The sequence below is a fragment of the Anolis carolinensis genome, unplaced genomic scaffold, assembly GCF_035594765.1.
Source record: "Anolis carolinensis isolate JA03-04 unplaced genomic scaffold, rAnoCar3.1.pri scaffold_11, whole genome shotgun sequence".
Classification (NCBI taxonomy): Eukaryota; Metazoa; Chordata; class Lepidosauria; order Squamata; family Dactyloidae; genus Anolis; species Anolis carolinensis.
Genome location: NW_026943822.1, coordinates 12,509,897 through 12,527,852, shown reverse-complemented (window position 1 = coordinate 12,527,852; position 17,956 = coordinate 12,509,897). Strand labels below are relative to the sequence as shown.

General features: G+C 41.3%; 1 protein-coding gene across 2 annotated transcripts in view; it reads left to right on the top strand.

The window, feature by feature from the left end:
* The window catches only part of adamts17 (ADAM metallopeptidase with thrombospondin type 1 motif 17), a 197,663-nt gene that overhangs the window by 87,784 nt on the left and 91,923 nt on the right, over positions 1 to 17,956 (top strand). For both annotated transcript variants that reach the window (XM_062963439.1, XM_062963438.1), the window contains exons 9-10: positions 13,068 to 13,208; positions 15,049 to 15,199. In XM_062963439.1, the coding sequence (XP_062819509.1) occupies positions 13,068 to 13,208; positions 15,049 to 15,199 (292 nt within the window). The remainder of the gene's footprint in view (positions 1 to 13,067; positions 13,209 to 15,048; positions 15,200 to 17,956) is intronic.

Below are 17,956 nucleotides of genomic sequence, written 5' to 3'. Positions count from 1 at the left end.
ATAAACTAACTGCTTTGGGAGACAGTGATCATAAAGTACTGTTGCTTCCCTTGTTTATTTACCCAACAAGATAAGCAGATTGGATATGTCTTTATACTTCTATCAGCTGCAAAGATTTTGCAGCAAATATTGTTCCCTCTGACTTGCGTCACTGAATGCAGGAGATGACAGCCAGCGAAAGCCATGATGGATTGAACCAGAATGACTCTGGCGCTAATCAGCCAGCACGCTTTGCCAGCTCATTACAGACTGGCGCTTCAGTGCGCCTTTGGCTTACTCAGCAGAAGGAGCCCAAGGGGGCCAGGCAGCTGAGCCACTCTGCCCTTGATTAAGCGGAGAGAATTTTGGCCGGATTTCTCCAAATGTCGCAAGACTGTTCGCATTTTCCATGGCGTTCTGGTGTTTGGAAATAAAACACTGCAAGATGCTGATAAACAATGCCATTTGTCTGGCACCGGGATAGGCAAGTATTGGACCAAAGCTTAAGGAAGTGATTGATGGGAGTAGTGTGGGAATCAGGGGAACTTATTCCTCTGATTTGTGACAGACACCAAAATGAGATCTTTTTCATCTCCAATGAGATAGGAACCTATGGGGCAGTCTATCTATATATATAAAAGAGTAATGAAATTTCGGCCTAGGACAAAACAACAAAACGACACATACCAGAAACACTAAACTTGGCAGCACAACCCCTCATCCATGCCTCTACATTCATACAACAAAAAGCTCCAGCTACTCCGGAAAACGGCCAGGCTTTGAGACTGCAAGGCTATTCACTGCTATTCCACCTGGCCAACAAAGGATTCCCATAAGCCACAGCAATGCGTGGCCGGGCACAGCTAGTCTATATATATAAAAGGGTAATGAAATTTCAGCCTAGGACAAAACAACAAAACTACACATTTCAGAAACACTAAACTTGGTAGCACAACCCCTCATCCATGCCTCTACGTTCATACAACAAAAAGAAAAGAAAAATAAAGTCCTAATTAGAGGGAGAGGAAGAATGGTTTTTATCCAATTGCTGCCAATTAGAAGGCTAAGCTCTGCCCACTTGGTCTCCTAGCAACCCACTCAGCCCAGGGGACAGGCAGAGTTAGGCCTCATTTAGGCCTCTTCCACATCTATATATATAAAAGGGTAATGAAATATCGGCCTAGGACAAAACAACAAAACTACACATTCCAGAAAAACTAAACTTGGCAACACAACCCCTCATCCATGCCTCTACATTCATACAACAAAAAGAAAATAAAAATAAAATCCTAATTAGAGGGAGAGGAATAATTGTTTTTATCCAATTCCTGCCAGTTAGAAGGCTAAGCTCCGCCCACTTGTTCTCCTAGCAACCCACTCACCCAGGGGACAGGCGGAGTTAGGCCTCACTTAGGCCTCTTCCATACTGCCTATAAAATACAGATTATCAGATTTTAACTGGATTAGATGGCAGTGTAGACTCAAGGCCCTTCCACACAGCTATATAACCCATTTATAATGGACTTAATGTCAGGGGAAAACCTTTACCCTTTACCTTAACTACCACCAATTCCTCAATACTTTATTTCCCATACCACCATACTTCACCACAGTAACGCGTGGCCGGGCACAGCTAGTATTATTATAAATCCTGATGGGAAAAAAAAATCTCTATTGGCATCTGAGATTCACACAGCTCCCATTGTCTTTTTGTCAACACTAATGGTGGTTTGCCATAGAAGGTAAGGCATTTGGATTTGAAAGAGGATAGATGCACTTTTAAATTACAATCCATGAACATACGAAGGACTACATTTATTAAGTGCAGGCATGCATCTGCCCTCTTTCAATCCACTATTTAGACGCAGCTTTCTTTGGCAAGTGCTTGCTCTCATTGACAGACATTGGAAGTACAGGTTGTGCCTCCCTTATTTGCAATTCCAAAATGCTCCAAAATTGTCCACATGGGTAACTGAGATAGCAGCGCCTTTGCATTTTGATGATCAACTGGGTACAGACTTTGTTTCATGGAAAAAATTATTACAAAATTTGTATAGAATTACCTTCAGTGTATATGAAACATCAATGAATTTCATGTTTAGGCTTGGATCTCATTACCAATATGTTTGTTATGTATATACTATACATTCCAAAGTCCCCCCCAAATCCCAAATTCAAAACACTTCTCATCATTTTAGGTAAGTAATACTCAGCATTTTTGATAAGCCCTATGTATCCAAGGATATCTGGACTTCTGTTTCTGGGTAGCAGCTTCTCATATCACAGAGAAAATTGCTTTCAGAATGAAAGGTATTTTTAAATGTAGTTTATAATATGCTACGGGAGCCCCTGGTGGCACAGCCGGTTAAACCACTGAGCTGTTGAACTTACTGACTGAAAGGTCGGCGGTTCGAATCCGGGGAGCGGGGTGAGCTCCCACTGTTAGCCCCAGCTTCTGCCAACCTAGCAGCTTGAAAACATGCAAATGTGATTAGATCAATAGGTGGGAAGGTAACGGCGCTCCATGCAGTCATGGCAGGGGCCACATGACCTTAGAGGTGTCTACGGACAACGCCGGCTCTTTGGCTCAGAAATGGAGATGAACACCAACCCTAAGACTTAATTAACTTAATTAATTAACCCTAGACTTAATTTCAGAGGAAAACCTTTACCTTTTCCTACCGTGTTTCCCCGAAAATAAGACAGTGTCTTATATTAATTTTTGCTCCCAAAGATGCACTAGGTCTTATTTTCAGGGGATGTCTTATTTTTCCATGAAGAAGAATTCACATTTATTGTTGAACAAAAAAATGAACATTTATTATATACTGTACAGTAGTTGTCATCACAAACCAGCATAACCAGACAAACTGTGAATCCTATCAAGAATTTCTTGTTACTACCAATATTTCCATGTACAACACTCTATGGTATGTACATTTACCGATCATGCATGCTCTGGTGTTCTGTTTGGCGGGCATGCTTCCAAACAACAACTTTGCTAGGTCTTACTTTCGGGGGAGGCCTTATATTTAGTAATTCAGCAAAACCTCTACTAGGTCTTATTTTCAGGGGATGTCTTATTTTAGGGGAAACAGGGTATGATATGCTATTGGTAAACGAGTCAAAATTCCAGTAGATATGAGCAAGACTTTGGATATGCCCAAACCTGCTCTTTGCTTATTATTGTCCCTTTCCTTCCCACTTTTTCCTTTTTTTTTTTGGCATTTGAACACACTTATCTGTGGGGAAGATCTGAACCACATGAATGGAAATGCATATAGCCTTTATTGAAAAACATAAATGTTAACATACTTACCCCTGCAAAATTGGCATCACTAGAAACATATGCTTGCTTTTATCTCTTTACAATTTAATACCCTCTGTTTTTTTTTTAAGATAAGGACCGCATCCACCGCACCCTTCCCATCACCTTGTTGTAATTTGCCTTGTATTAAAATGTTTAGCCAGGGTTTTCCTGGGGGAGGGAAACCTATTTTTGCCCAAGTGGCATGTTTGTTATTAGAGTATATTAGACAATAACTTGAATCCAAGCACTTCCAGACAGACACTAATACATTCATATAACCCCCACCACAAAGAAGCCTTCCATATCAGGATCGGTTTGTTTAGCTTGTTTTTGGAGTTGCTTTGATACGGAACTATCGTCCACATTTTTTTTTCTGTTGTCTTTCTTTTGCGGAAAAAGCCGAGTAGAATTCACGGAGCCTCCCGACCAAGTTCTGGAGCAGCCAAGCCAGATGACACTGGGATTATGAATTATCTTGCTCAGCTGCTCCACTATAAGTAATGATAGTAAATGGGAAGAAGGGATGTCAACAGGAATATCATCTTTCTTGCTTCAGGAGAAAGCAGAAATAGCATTGAGTGTCACACAGAAGTGAATGGAGCATTTTATACCCTCGGGTTTTAGACTTCTTGCACCGAAGAATGTTCACGCTGGCAGGTGGGCTCATTCTTGTTCGGTTCGTTGGAGCTAGGAAGCCGTCACCTGTTTAGGAAGCACATCACGGACAGATGGCATATCTACAATGTTGCAATGGGAGTTTAAGACTTTCTGTAGTCTGGCTGTGAGAAATGTGCCACAGTTGCCTGTCTTATTGTGCTGCAACCTTAGCCCTCAGTCATTGATAATGATCTCTATCAGAGTTGCAGAGCCTACAGAATTATTTCCATCATTGAGAGTCAGTTCCCAGGAATTGTTTAGGAACCAAAAATGGGAGAATTGCTTTTCAACCTAAGCCTTCGGACAAATGCTGGACCTTGACCCTACACGCACATATATGATTAGAAATGACAATAACAGAACTTCTATGATGTTTTCACGCTATTGAGTTGAGCTACTAAGGTAAAGGTAAAGGTTTTCCCCTGACATTAAGTCCAGTCATGTCTGACTCTGGGGGTTGGTGCTCATCTCCATTTCTAAGCCAAAGAGCCGTCGTTGTCCGTAGACACCTCCAAGGTCATATGGCCGGCATGACTGCATGGAGCGCCATTACCTTCCTGCCGGAGCGGTACCTATTGATCTACTCACATTGGAATGTTTTCAAACTGCTAGGTTGGCAGAAGCTGGAGCTTACAGCGGGCGTTCACTCGGCTCCCCAGATTTGAACCTGGGACCTTTCGGTCTTCAAGTTCAGCAGCTCAGTGCTTTAACACACTGAGCCACCAGAGGCTACTAGCTGTTAGGAATTAGAATCATAGAATCATAGAATAGTAGAGTTGGAAGAGACCTCATGGGCCATCCAACCCCCTGCTAAGAAGCAGGAAATCGCATTCAAAGCACCCCCGACAGATGGCCATCCAGCCTCTGCTTAAAAGCCTCCAAGGAAGGAGCCTCCACCACGGCCCCGGGGAGAGAGTTCCACTGCCGAACAGCCCTTCTCACGGTGAGGAAGTTCTTCCTGATGTTCAGGTGGAATCTCCTTTCCTGTAGTTTGAAGCCATTGTTCCGTATCCTAGTCTGCAGGGCAGCAGAAAACAAGCTTGCTCCCTCCTCCCTATGACTTCCCTTCACGTATTTGTACATGGCTATCATGTCTCCTCTCAGCCTTCTCTTCTGCAGGCTAAACATGCCCAGCTCTTTAAGCCGCTCCTCATAGGGCTTGTTCTCCAGACCCTTAATCATTTTAGTCGCCCTCCTCTGGACGCTTTCCAGCTTGTCAACAATTGTGGAAGTTGAAGTCCAAAACACCTGGAGGGCTGAAGTTTGCCCATGCCTGATCTACAGGTTTCATGCTAGATGCATATTCTTCTTCTCTTTGGTGTCTAAAGAAGGTTCTGAGGAATAAAGCAGGCACAATCCTCGATTCCACCTTGGTGAGGTCTATCGGTGGTGTCCCGGAGAGATGCCAGTCTGCTATCAAATTATTTTGAGCTCAAGAATGGAAAACGGAATGTCAGTAGACATCAAGACAGATGTAAACATGAGCTTAACGCTAACCTCAAGAAATGTGTGTGAGAGAGAACTGGGAAGCCCTGTCCTTGGAACACTTAACTGGAGGTCAGCTGTGAGCACTGGTGTTGTGGATTTGGAAGAGGCATGAATGGAGGACGAAAGGGAAAATCGTGCCGGGATGAAGAAGGCACGTCAAAGAAATCCTGGTTGGAACCGCCTTCCATTTGGAAATCGATGTCCTCACTGTGAAAGAAAAGCCATGTGGATCCTTTACTTGCTTTCTTGCTTAGGCGATCCCTCATTGTCTGAGGATAATTGTCTTCCAGGTGGAGTGTTCTGGTGGTGGGTACATATGTGACTGTGGAGCCCTATTCTTGACCCACATGTTCTTTCACAGTGAAGATATCTGTTTCAGATGGAAGGCGGTCCCGATCAGGGTTGGCTTGACATGGGTCCAAAAAGGTCTTCATAATCACGTATGGAACTATTGGCAAAATCTTACCCTTAGAAGACAATCAGACTCTGCTACAAGAGATTGTCTATGACAATGGTTCCCAATCAATAAATATAGTAATAATGGTTCCCAACCATTGGTCCTCCAGGTGTTTTGGTCTCCAGCTCCCACAATTATTTATTTACAGTATTTATATTCCGCCCTTCTCTCCTTGAAGGGGACTCCGGGCGGATCACATTATACACACGTAGGGCAAACATTCAATGCCCATAAACACATCAAACAGAGACCGAGACAGACGGACGCAGAGGCAATTTAACCTTCTCCTGAGGGGATGTTCTATTCTGGCCACAGGGGGAGCAGCTGCTTCATCATCCACTCTGACGGCACTTCCTCATTCCAGGTCGTAAATTAGTTAAACTTGCCTCCCCACTTTTTTTTTTTTATAAGTGGTACCTTATTTCCTACTTGATAGATGCAACTATCTTTCAGGTTGCCAGGTCAGCAACGAGCAGGGGCTATTTTTTATTTTTGATTGACGAGTGCTCACCCCACCACGGGCTGGCCTCGAACTCATGACCTCATGGTCAGAGTGATTTATTGCAGCTGCTCAACAGCCTGCGCCACAGCCCAGCTGGTAAGCTGGCTGGGATTTCAGAGAGTTGAAATCCAAAACACCTAAGACCAAAGGTTGAGAACCACTGATGGATGATGATGATGATGATGGTGACGATGCTAATGATATCAAGTTCAAAGTCCAGCTTCTCTGCACCAGGGCCTGCTTTGGGTGCTCCTTTCTCCTACATGGGTGCCACCATGTTAGATGGCTCATACGTTTCAGAGAAAGCCCTTTAAACATATTGAATCAGTTCAACCCCTGGCTTCCTTCCAGCAATGCAGCTTCAGTATGAAACGCCAATAAAAATTCCTAGCATTCAATTCCACTGAGAACTGAAAAGTGAGTGGGGGGAAAGTGTGTGATAAGGGTGTGCAAGGTTCTCTGCTTTGAACAAAGGGCTTCCAGTTCACATCATAGTTGCATCAACAACAGGATATGTCACAGGTGGAGTTGCAGCTCTTCGTCTCTCTCTTTCTCTCTTTTCAGGAAGCTAAAGCTTTATTTTAAAACCAGCACTTCAGGGTTGTTTAATATGTTGTCCAAAAAATGTAGACGTTTCAACACAGCTTGCCATAAATTTTTTATTGAGGTGGGAAAATAGTCTTGAGGCCATGGATAGAAATCAGCGATGACCCTAGAGGGAGAAATACTGTTTTAACAGGACGAATAAGGAAGAATTTGTGTGACTGTTGGTGGATAGTTATTAAGAAATTCTTGTATCGTAGTTTTGTCATATTTTGGAAAGCAAAAAAAAAGAAGGTATTTTTCGGACTGCTTCAAGCTACCAATTGCTGTGAATGACTTCCACATGAAATAACCTTGCTATATAATAATCATCATAATCATAATTTTATTTCTTACCCGCCTCTCCGCATGGCTCGAGGCAGGTTACAGAATAATTTAAACATATACACATTTAAAAATACTACAAGTACACATATTAAAATGTATTTCTATAAAATATATGTTAAAATACATGAAACAAAGGACACCCATTTAAAATAAATGCTTTAAGACTCTGTGGTTAGGCCTACCAGAAGAGATAGGTCTTTACATGGTTTTTACAGCTCATTTAGCTGTCAGAGTTCTTCTGGCAGGTTGTTCCTGTCGCACCTCAGAATAGATCACCTTGCTATTGACACCAAGTCACACACAGAAGGTAGTCTTTTGTAATTTTATTGAACAAAAGCAAATACAGTAGAGTCTCACTTATCCAAGCCTCGCTTATCCAAGCCTCTGGATAATCCAAGCCATTTTTGTAGTCAATGTTTTCAATATATCGTGATATTTTGGTGCTAAGTTCATAAATACAGTAATTACAACATAACATTACTGCGTATTGAACTACTTTTTCTGTCAAATTTGTTGTATAACATGAAGTTTTGGTGCTGAATTTGTAAAATCATAACCTAATTTGTTGTTTAATAGGCGTTTCCTTAATCCCTCCTTATTATCCAAGATATTCACTTATCCAAGCTTCTGCCGGCCCGTTTAGCTTGGATAAGTGAGACTCTACTGTATGTAAATCAAAGCAGGCAGATATAAAGTTCCCAAAGTTGTTGTAAAAGTCAGTAAAATCCAATAGTTCAAAAGCAAAACAAGAGTCAGTGAATCCAATAATCCACAGGCAAAAACAAGTCAGTGAATTCAATAATCCATAGGCAAAACCATAGTCAGTAAATCCAAAAGAACAAAGGCCCAAAGGTTACAAAGATCCAGGAACAGGAGAATCTCTAAGGCAGGGAAGCATGGACATCCACTCAGATGAAGCAAGAATTTGCTTCGACAAAGATCTGTCTCAAAACACACAGTTTTAAAAGCAACCCAAAAATGCATTTCTTTTTCCTTCAGAGGCCTCTCGCTTTCCAGCCAATCTTAAACTACGACGAGGCTGAGACATTCCTTTCCATTGCAAGCAATCTGCTCTAGATAGTGATGGCGCTCCTTCCAGGCCTTCAAGGCAGGCCACCTCATTATCTCGCACCTGAACTGGAGCCTGAGACATCTCCAGCTCATTATTTCCCATGGGAATGTCATCCTGGCTGTTATCTATGACCGGCTGGTTCAAGAGTTCATTCTCAAGCTGCATTTCTTGAGCCTCTGAATCAGCCTGTATAATTCCCATCCCCATGCCATCATCCTGAAATTCATCCTGCATCCCATCATCTGGCTCTTGTATCTGAAATCCAGAATCCCTTTCTTCATCCTCACTCTGGCTCTGCAGGCTATGCTGTTGCTGAGTCACAACTGTTCCACTGTCTTGGAACTGTGATATTATCTGTTTTTGTTTTGGGCCCCCTAAAGTGCCGTGTTCTATGGGACCATTATGTGTGTGTGTGGGGGGGGGGGGAGTGGGGGCTTACTACCCAGGCTCACCTTCCCACTGCACGCCTTAAAGAGGTTTCTTACCTGGCTGTTGTTTTTACTCTAGAGTAGGTTCTCAGCTGCAGGCACAGGCAGGTGCACGTGCTTTCTGGGTCTGCCTGCACACCACACCATGCCACACACACACTGTCCTTGGAAAGAGAGTGTGTATGTGTCATGCAGGCCCAGAAAGCGCACATGCCTGCCATTGCCTACAGCCAAGCACCTCTTACTCTAGAGTAAAGACACGCTCAGCTGCAGGTACTGGCAGGTGTGCGCACTTTCTGGGCCTGCAAGCCACACACACACACTCTCTTTCCAAGTCAAGGAGGCAAGTTCTGGGAGGTGCTTGGCTACAGAAGACAGCAGTCTCCGTCTTGCTTTTGTGTTAAGCTGATTTTTGTGCAGGGATGGGGCTTCTTGCTTTGTGCTCCTGAAGAAATGAAAGACATGGTAGAAACGCTAGAAACTAGTTCTGTGCACAACTCTAGTTATTATTTTATGCATTTGTATTTTGCATTTCTTCCAGTAATGAGACTCAAGGGTGAGTGGAGCTGCAGATATCAAGCCCATGAATGGGAGGGGGAGGGCATACTGTTGAAAAGTTAGTCAAAACACCGTTAAACCGTTTATAAAGTTAAGAGCATTAAAATGCATTACAAGGCTATACCAAACAGCCAAACACTTCATTAAAAGCGCATTATGTGTGAACTTGCAGAATGATTTGCATGCTTAATAGACATAGAGTAAATGGTGGGTTGAAATTAAAAGTGTGTCCTCCATGCATATACGTGCTGAAATTCTCCAACCTTGGAATATAAATGTAATAAAATACAATACAATAAGAATCCTTATCCTCTCAGCTTGGATTTTTTGTTGGTGCTTGCCAGCAGGAATCTATCTCAGTGAATGTGTTTCAATGTGAATGTGTGATTAGGTTTTCTGATGATGGTTTTACAAATAGTTATTAAATCCCATGCCTCTGTTAGCACAGAGACTGGCATTGTGTCGGGGTCTTTACACAAAGGGACCATTTGAGGCTGTTGGCTTCTGCATTCATTCTCCCATTGGATCGTGTGATGGCCCGATATTAGCCTTGTACCTCGTCTAGAGTTTCTTACCTGGCCGAAGTTGAAAGATCCCTCTCCATTAACCCAGCAAGGACAGACAGCAGTTTTCAGTTCTATTTCTTGGTTCACTGGTTTGGGTGACATTTCTGTGTGTATGAAGCACTGAAACACCTAGATGTTTTGGCTCTGATAAAGCAACATCCATCACAATGCATTTCTCCCATTTTTGATTGAGTGCATGGGGAGCTGCAAATGTATCATGCAGAGTTGCCGGATTGGAGGATCCGAGTCTCCAGTTATCTGCCATCTCCAAAAGCAGGGTTCAAGTTCTCTCTCCCACACAGCCTTTATTGACATACAACAACAAAATCACAACACAGACCTATACAACAAGAGGAAGTCACAAATAAAAAGGAATGTATAATTCAGTTACTAATCCCAAGAATAAAATTTGCAACGGTTTCACAAAAGAATACATAAGAGTTTTTCAGAAGATATGGAATTTTATAACACCCTTGCCATTGAGAACACTGTGAAAAATGGAAGTCTTGTATTTCATCTGCATCTTATCATAGGGCATAAAACAAAGAATGGTGAAGTCTTTGAACAGAAAGAACAAACCCTTTTGCTTTATTTCTCCCATCCTGATGATTTATTTACAGTATTTATATTCCGCCCAAAGGGGACTCAGGGCGGATTACAATGAACACATATATGGCAAACATTCAATGCCAACAGACAAACAACATACAGTATAGACAGACACAGAGGCATTTAACATTTTTTTCCAGCTTCACGATTCCGGCCATAGGGGGAGCTGTTGCTTCACCATCCAATAGTGGCTGTACTTCCTCATTCCTTTCCTCGTGTTTTGCTGGCAGTTTTATGATGTTGTAAATTAGTTAAATTAGCCTCCCGCATAAAGCGTACCTAAATTTCCCTACTTGACAGATGCAACTGTCTTTCGGGGCTGCATAGGTCAACAGCAAGCCGGGCTATTTAATGGTCAGGGGCTTAACCCGACCCGGGCCTCTCGGTCAGTAGTGATTTATTGCAGCTGGTTACTAGCCAGCTGCGCCACAGCCCGGCCCAGTGGGGTCACCCTTTTTGTAGATTGGTACAAGGAAATAAGTCAGTGGTTGAACTGATTGTTTCTACTCCAAATGGATTAAGATGTTGGAACTCTAGATAGAACAGTACAGTCTATACCATTGTTTTACCTCTTTGTTCTTCTCCAACAGCATGGGATGAGCCATGGCAACACATTACATCTTGCAGTTGCCAAAGCTCTCTTTTGGGTGAGATTAATCAAAATGTGAAGCTAAACTGCCATGACTCCACACTCAAATGGGATTAATGACGTGATAGGGGAACAAGTTGTCTCTGCGGCAAGAGTCAAGATCCAAAAGCTTCTCTTGACTGATCTGCAGGCTTCCACATTTGTCAGCATTAAGAGTGCTTCCAAAGACAGGCCAATTGCTTCAATCTCTTTGAGAATCAAAGAATACAATTCTGAAATAAAATGATGATAACAGAGAAGGAATATAGCTATCGGGGTCTGCTTGAAAATGTATGTGCTGTCCATGTTGTATAGCTCTCATCCATGCCAAGGTTTCAAGAGTGGTTTGACCCATCTCAAGGCATAGCATGTGTCAGGCACACATTTCGTGAGCCCCATTGGTTTCCGGAGAAACTTGGAATGTGGTGAATTAAACAATTTATTGATTGCAGAAATCCAAATAGAGGAAGAGCCATACAGTAACAAAGAACCAATTCTAGTCTCAAAAACTTTTACGGTAGCAGGGATATATTGGTTACCCTTATTGTAGAAGTATTTGACCTGTTTTGTGGCCCCTGATCTGCCAAGACATTGGGCTTCCACTTTTTGGCAAAAATGGGAATTTTGGATTTAACATAGCCAATTTCTGGTCTATTTATTTCACAGTAATTGGCAAAGCAATGAATTAAGCATTTAGGACCAATACTAGATAGGGACAATAACACAGTATCATCTGCATATAAGAGTAAGGGGACATGGTTAGAATGGATCTTGAGACTATGAACATTCAGCAATGCTAAAGCCTGAGATAAATCATACAGGAGTATGTTGAACAAAGAAGGATCCAGTATGGAGCTGGCCTTCCTCAGAGCATCTAATTTGGCAAACAGTATTAATGTACAACTGTCTGATTAGAAACAAAAGTCTGGGAGTTATATTCAAAGAACTCAGCTTATCCCACAACAGGTTTCTTGTTACGGAGTCAAAGGTTCCTTTTAGATCAATGAAAGAAGCAGTGAATAGCTTGGAAGCTTTATGCATGGAGTATTGGCTTGCCAAATACAAAAATACTAAGCAGTGGTCCAATGTTGATTTATCCTTATTGAATCCAGCTTGCTCAGAGCTGATGATTTTATTTATAGTCCAGCCAAGTTTGCAACTTAATAGAAATTTTTCATAAAGCTTTCCAATTACCGATAGAAGGCTAATTGGCTGGTAATTGGAAGGATCAGTGGGGTCACCCTTTTTGTAGATTGGTACAAGGAAAGAAGTCAGTGGTTGAACTGATTGTTTCTACTCCAAATGGATTAAGATGTTGGAACTCTAGATAGAATAGTACCGTCTGGGCAACCTTTTGCGCTTGGCGTGTCAAAATTCATCAAAAAACCTAGCATGACTTGGGCGGTGTATCACTTCGAGAAAAAAACCATAATTTCGCAATATGTATAGTTTAAATAATAAAAATATATAATTATAATATATAACTGTATTTAATAAATCAAAAACTATTTACTACCATTATTTCCATGTACAACAATCTATGGTACTTCTTGCAGTTTCCACGCTGATTTCTCTCTATTGTAGTTTCAATGTAGTCATGAATAATGAATAATATAATAGTAATATTATAATAATATACTACAATTATATATATATGTGTGTGTGTGTGTGTGTGTAATGTGCATAATTCCCATGGAGTAAACAACAAAACCACTGGACCAAATCACACCAAATTTGGCCACAAAAGACATAGTCATCCAATCAATCTGCATGTGGCAGTGTGTCAGCAAAAATGGCTAGGCGTGTCAGTGCTGACACAGGTGTCATAGGTTGGCCATCACTGGTCTATACCATTGTTTTACCTCTTTGTTCTTCTCCAACAGCATGGGGATGAGCCATGATGACGATCACTTGTCTTGTGCTGGGAGGTCGCACATCATGTCTGGAGAATGGGTCAAGGGTAGGAACCCCAGTGACCTGTCCTGGTCCTCCTGCAGCCGCGATAACCTTGAAAAGTTTCTCAAGTAAGAACGCTGCGAGCGGCAAAGCCTTTGAAATGCAAGACAACGAGTCTCTTGTCTTCTCAGACAAAACGATGAGAGATTTTCAGTGGCGGGTGCTGAAGAGTAGAATCTGCCCCATTGTGCGAAAATTGCTGGCAGGAGAACAGAAACATTGATATCCCAATTTCACCACCTTGACAGCTTCCTGAAAAGGAAACCAGGTTTGCTGTCCTTTTTAAATCAGATCTTGCCTGTGTTTTGTGATAGGAGAAAGAGCTTTTGAACAGCTCTTTCAGTTGGAAGGAAGCTTCCAGGTCTTTAACCTTGGAATGTCTTCACAAAAACCATCACCTTTCCCACAAAACATAAATGCCTTGAGCTTAATGGGTCATCTCTCCATATCTTTGAGCCAGCCTTTCCATAGGAGAACCCACTTTGGGTTGTACTACAGCGTTCAGCAATTACACTTCTTCTACCATTGGCAGCCAAAGGCATGTTAGAAGCTAGGGAGGTGAAATAACTAGACACATAATTGTCATTCTTGTTGATAGCCATGCATATGCCATTTGCTATTAAGATTGCCTGAACTTAGAAAATCATATTTTAAAAGCAATTTGTTGTTGTTACTTATTACACTTAAATAGTAATTTATTCACACCATCTCTGATTGGCCCTCCAAAACAAAAGACAGCCCATTGCATGTAAATAAATAAATAAATAAATAATAAAACTTTATTTATACCCCGCCACCATCTCCCCAACGGGGACTCGGGGCGGCTTACATGGGGCCATGCCCAGAACAATACAATATAACAAAATATAAAACAACACATCATAACACAATTAAACAATACAATAGATACTAATATACATAATACAGCACAAAATCAGAGAAGCAATAAAAACCAGGGCGGGCCACATGAACACTAAGTTAAAACTCGGGGTGAGAAAGAAATAAGAATAAAAACCATGGGGCACAGGGTCATAAGATAGTGGTACATTGTTTGTACCTTGCTAAATATTGATACCAATTTGTACCTAAGATTCAAAGCTCAGATTCTGTGTTTGTGCATCTAGAGGCAACTTTTAGTAGAACAGATAACAGATCTATATATATAAGCTTTGGATCGCATAGGCGAGAGTTAATGCCCCTGTGGTGTTTTCCCCATGATAATAACTCTTCCAGGAGTTGATTTCTCTTCCGAGGGGTGGATTTATCTCACTTCTCTTATCTATGATAAGTCAGATATGTGTAACTCCGGGACTGCCTGTATTCTGATTTTATCAAGTGACTTTGAGTTTATTGTACTGCTTTATTGGATTTGTGGTTTTTAATGAAAGATACATGTTTAGGTCAAAAGAGTGTTGCATGTACAGTAGAGTCTCACTCACATTCGCTTATCCAACATTCTGGAATATCCAACGTTCTGGAATATACAACGCATTTTTGTAGTCAATGTTTTTAATACATCATGATATTTTGGTGCTCAATTCGTAAATACAGTAATTACTACATAGCATTACTGCGTATTGAACTACTTTTTCTGTCAAATTTGTTGTATAACATAATGTTTTGGTGCTTAATTTGTAAAATCATAACCTAATTTGATGTTTAATAGACTTTTCCTTGATCCTCCTTATTATCCAACATATTCGCTTATCCAACGTTCTACCGGCCCGTTTATGTTGGATAAGTGAGACTCTACTGTACTTGAATAGATATGTAGTACATTCCCAAGGAGAGGTAGAAAGTCTACTGCTGAGAGGCATTTTTGAAGGGAAGCCAATTTGGATGTTCATAAATTAGTTGATGGAACCAAATGCCAGAAATCCATAGGCCATCGTCATTGCCTTCTTTCAGGTCCAAGGTCAGCACGTGTTTGTTGGTGACGGATCCAAGAAGCCGATATGCGGTGCGGCTTCCATACAAACTTCCAGGGATGCATTACAGTGCCGATGAGCAGTGCCAGATCCTTTTTGGAACCAATGCAACTTTCTGCAAGAATATGGAGGTAAGGTTCACACTGAGACATAAAAGAGCGGGGAGAAATCAATCGCTGGAATTGCAAAATTCTGTGGAAGAGGGATGGGCTGAAGATTGAGTTGAGCTTTCTTATAAGAGGGTTCGTCGCAATACAATCTAAACATGATGGAGGCTTGACTATAGCTTTGATTAGATGTAAAACATTCTTTTCAAGTGTTAAGAAAGTTTTAAGAAAGAAGGATATCTTCTTCCTTAACATGACACCTGTTGAAATAGTCACATGTACCTTGTCAGTTTTCACATATATCCATCTTTCATGGATTCATATTACAAAAAGCTGATTAGTAGAATAGATTTTCTTGGATGATGGTGGGCTTTGGAGGTCTTTAAACAGAGATGGAAGGAGCATCTTTCCGGACAATGTTAGTTGTGTATTCCTGCATGGCAGGGAGTTGGACTAGATGATATTTCTGATCCCTTCTAGATATCTATATAATCGTTTCCCTGATTTACTATTAATCATTGCTAAGTGTGTTGTCGAAGGCTTTCATAGCCAGAATCACTTAGTTGTTGTAAGTTTTCCGGTCTGTCTGGCCATGTTCCAGAAGCATTCACACTGGCCTCTAACAGACAAGAGTTTTTGCTCCCAGACTAGACCTTCCACAGATATATACAGTAGTTATCTGCTTGGATTTTAATGTATTGTCCATTATTTTATTTTGTGTATTGTTGGAATGTTTTAAGTTTTTGTCAAATATGTTGTGTTGTTGTTTCGGGCTTCACCCTGTTGTGAGCCGCCCCGAGTCCCTTCGGGGAGATGGGGCGGGATATAAAAATAAAGATTATTATTATTATTATTATTATTATTATTATTATTATTATTATATAAACCTCCCTTGCTTAGTTTCCAATATACCTCACAACCTCTGAGGATGCCTGCCATAGATGTGGGCGAAACATCAGGAGAGAATGCTTCTGGAACATGGCCATACAGCCCAGAAAACTTACAACAACCCATTGCTAAATGGTGGAGAATATATGGCAAAACATAATCTCTGTCCCTCAGGTCCAAACCTGCTTAGTCGAGTGGCTCCTACAGATAAAAAAACTTTGCCATTCTTCTTATAGAAGAGAAAGTCATTGTTCTATTTCCCTCCTTTGCAAAGGAATTGTTTCCGTAAATGTCCTCCCCACTTTCCCATAATAAAAAAAACTCAGGAACTTTAAATCTGATATAAAACGGCAAATAGGAACCATTTATAGTTTTCACTGCTGCATAAATGAAATGTGCCAAATTATTTTTTTTAAAGCAACCTTTGACTGTGTGCTGTAGCAGAGGAAGCAAACTTCAAGCCTTAACTGGGCTCGTTTTATTTGTTTTGGATCTGGAAGGCAGCTAGTGCAACATGAAAACAATGGGACAAGTTTTAAAAGAAAGAAGTATTAAAGTTTTTGGAGAACGTCGACCACCGAGATTGGTATTATTGAGAGAAACTCTGAATGTGTGCGTCTGTAAATACCATCCCAGGAAGAGCTGTTAAACTCAAAGAGCATTCTGAATTACTTTCTCTCCAAGATACAAGTTAGCTTTCCCTGGCTTGAGGGTGCCGATATTTTACTTTGCTGCTTCATCTGTTTGGCTGTTTTCCTCATTTTCTGCATTGAGTCATAGAATTACAGAGTTGGAAGGAGCCTCCTGGGCGATCATGTCCAATGCAAGATCTCCATCACGCTTTGAAGACTTCTAGAGAAGAAGTTCCTCTCACTTCTCTAGTCAGTTGGTTCCATTGCCAGAGCCGGCCCTAGGTAATTTTCAAGTGTAGGCGAACAGAATTTTGGTGCCCCCTAAACCAATCACTAAAAATAAAAGAGTTGGATGAGCGAAAATGTTGGATAATAAGGAGGGATTAAGGAAAAGCCTATTAAACATCAAATTACATTAAGATTTTACAAATTAAGCACCAAAACATCATGTTTTACAACAAATCAACAGAAAAAGCATTTCAATACATGGTAATGTTATGTAGAAATTACTATATTTGCGAATTTAGCACCAAACATTGAACAGGGATATAGGGCAATGTGGTATTTAAAAAAACTCTAAAATCAGGACAATAAATAAAAAACAACACTCTGAAAACAGGAGAAATCCAGATATTCGTTCTCACCAGGAAGGCGTTCGGGGCTTTGAGGAGCAGAGAAGTGCCTCGATGGTGCCCCCAACAAGATGGCACCACAGGCAACTGCCTAGTTGGCCTGGTGGTTGAACCGCCTCTGTCCATTGCTGAACCATTTAAGATGGGAGAGGAATCGTTTCCACTCTACCTTCTCTGCTATATAAACCCTGGATCTCAACCATGCAATCCTTGAGCATAGGATTTTCTGTAGGAGAGCTGGAGTGTGGATGGGAGAACAGCAATGGATCATTCCATTGGACAGAAGGTATCTCACATTGAGGAATCCTCTGATTGAAGCATTGAGGCTTCAATCTCAGTAGGAAAGTATACTGCTCCAGGAATCAAATCTCTTCTACAACGTACTATAATGGCTTTTCAGAGTCATTTGTAACCAAGAGTGAGGCTCTAAAGAAGAACTCCGGCTCAACAAAGCCCATATTTCTTATTCAATTCGAGTCCTACTTTAGAGGAGCCATTACAAATACTTATGGAAACCGCGTTGGCACAGTTGATCTCCAGGGCCATCTTGCTATTATGTTCTACCAGGCCTTCCAATCTCACGCAGATATTTCAATGTGACTGCCCTTTTAATCCAGTGGTTCCCAACC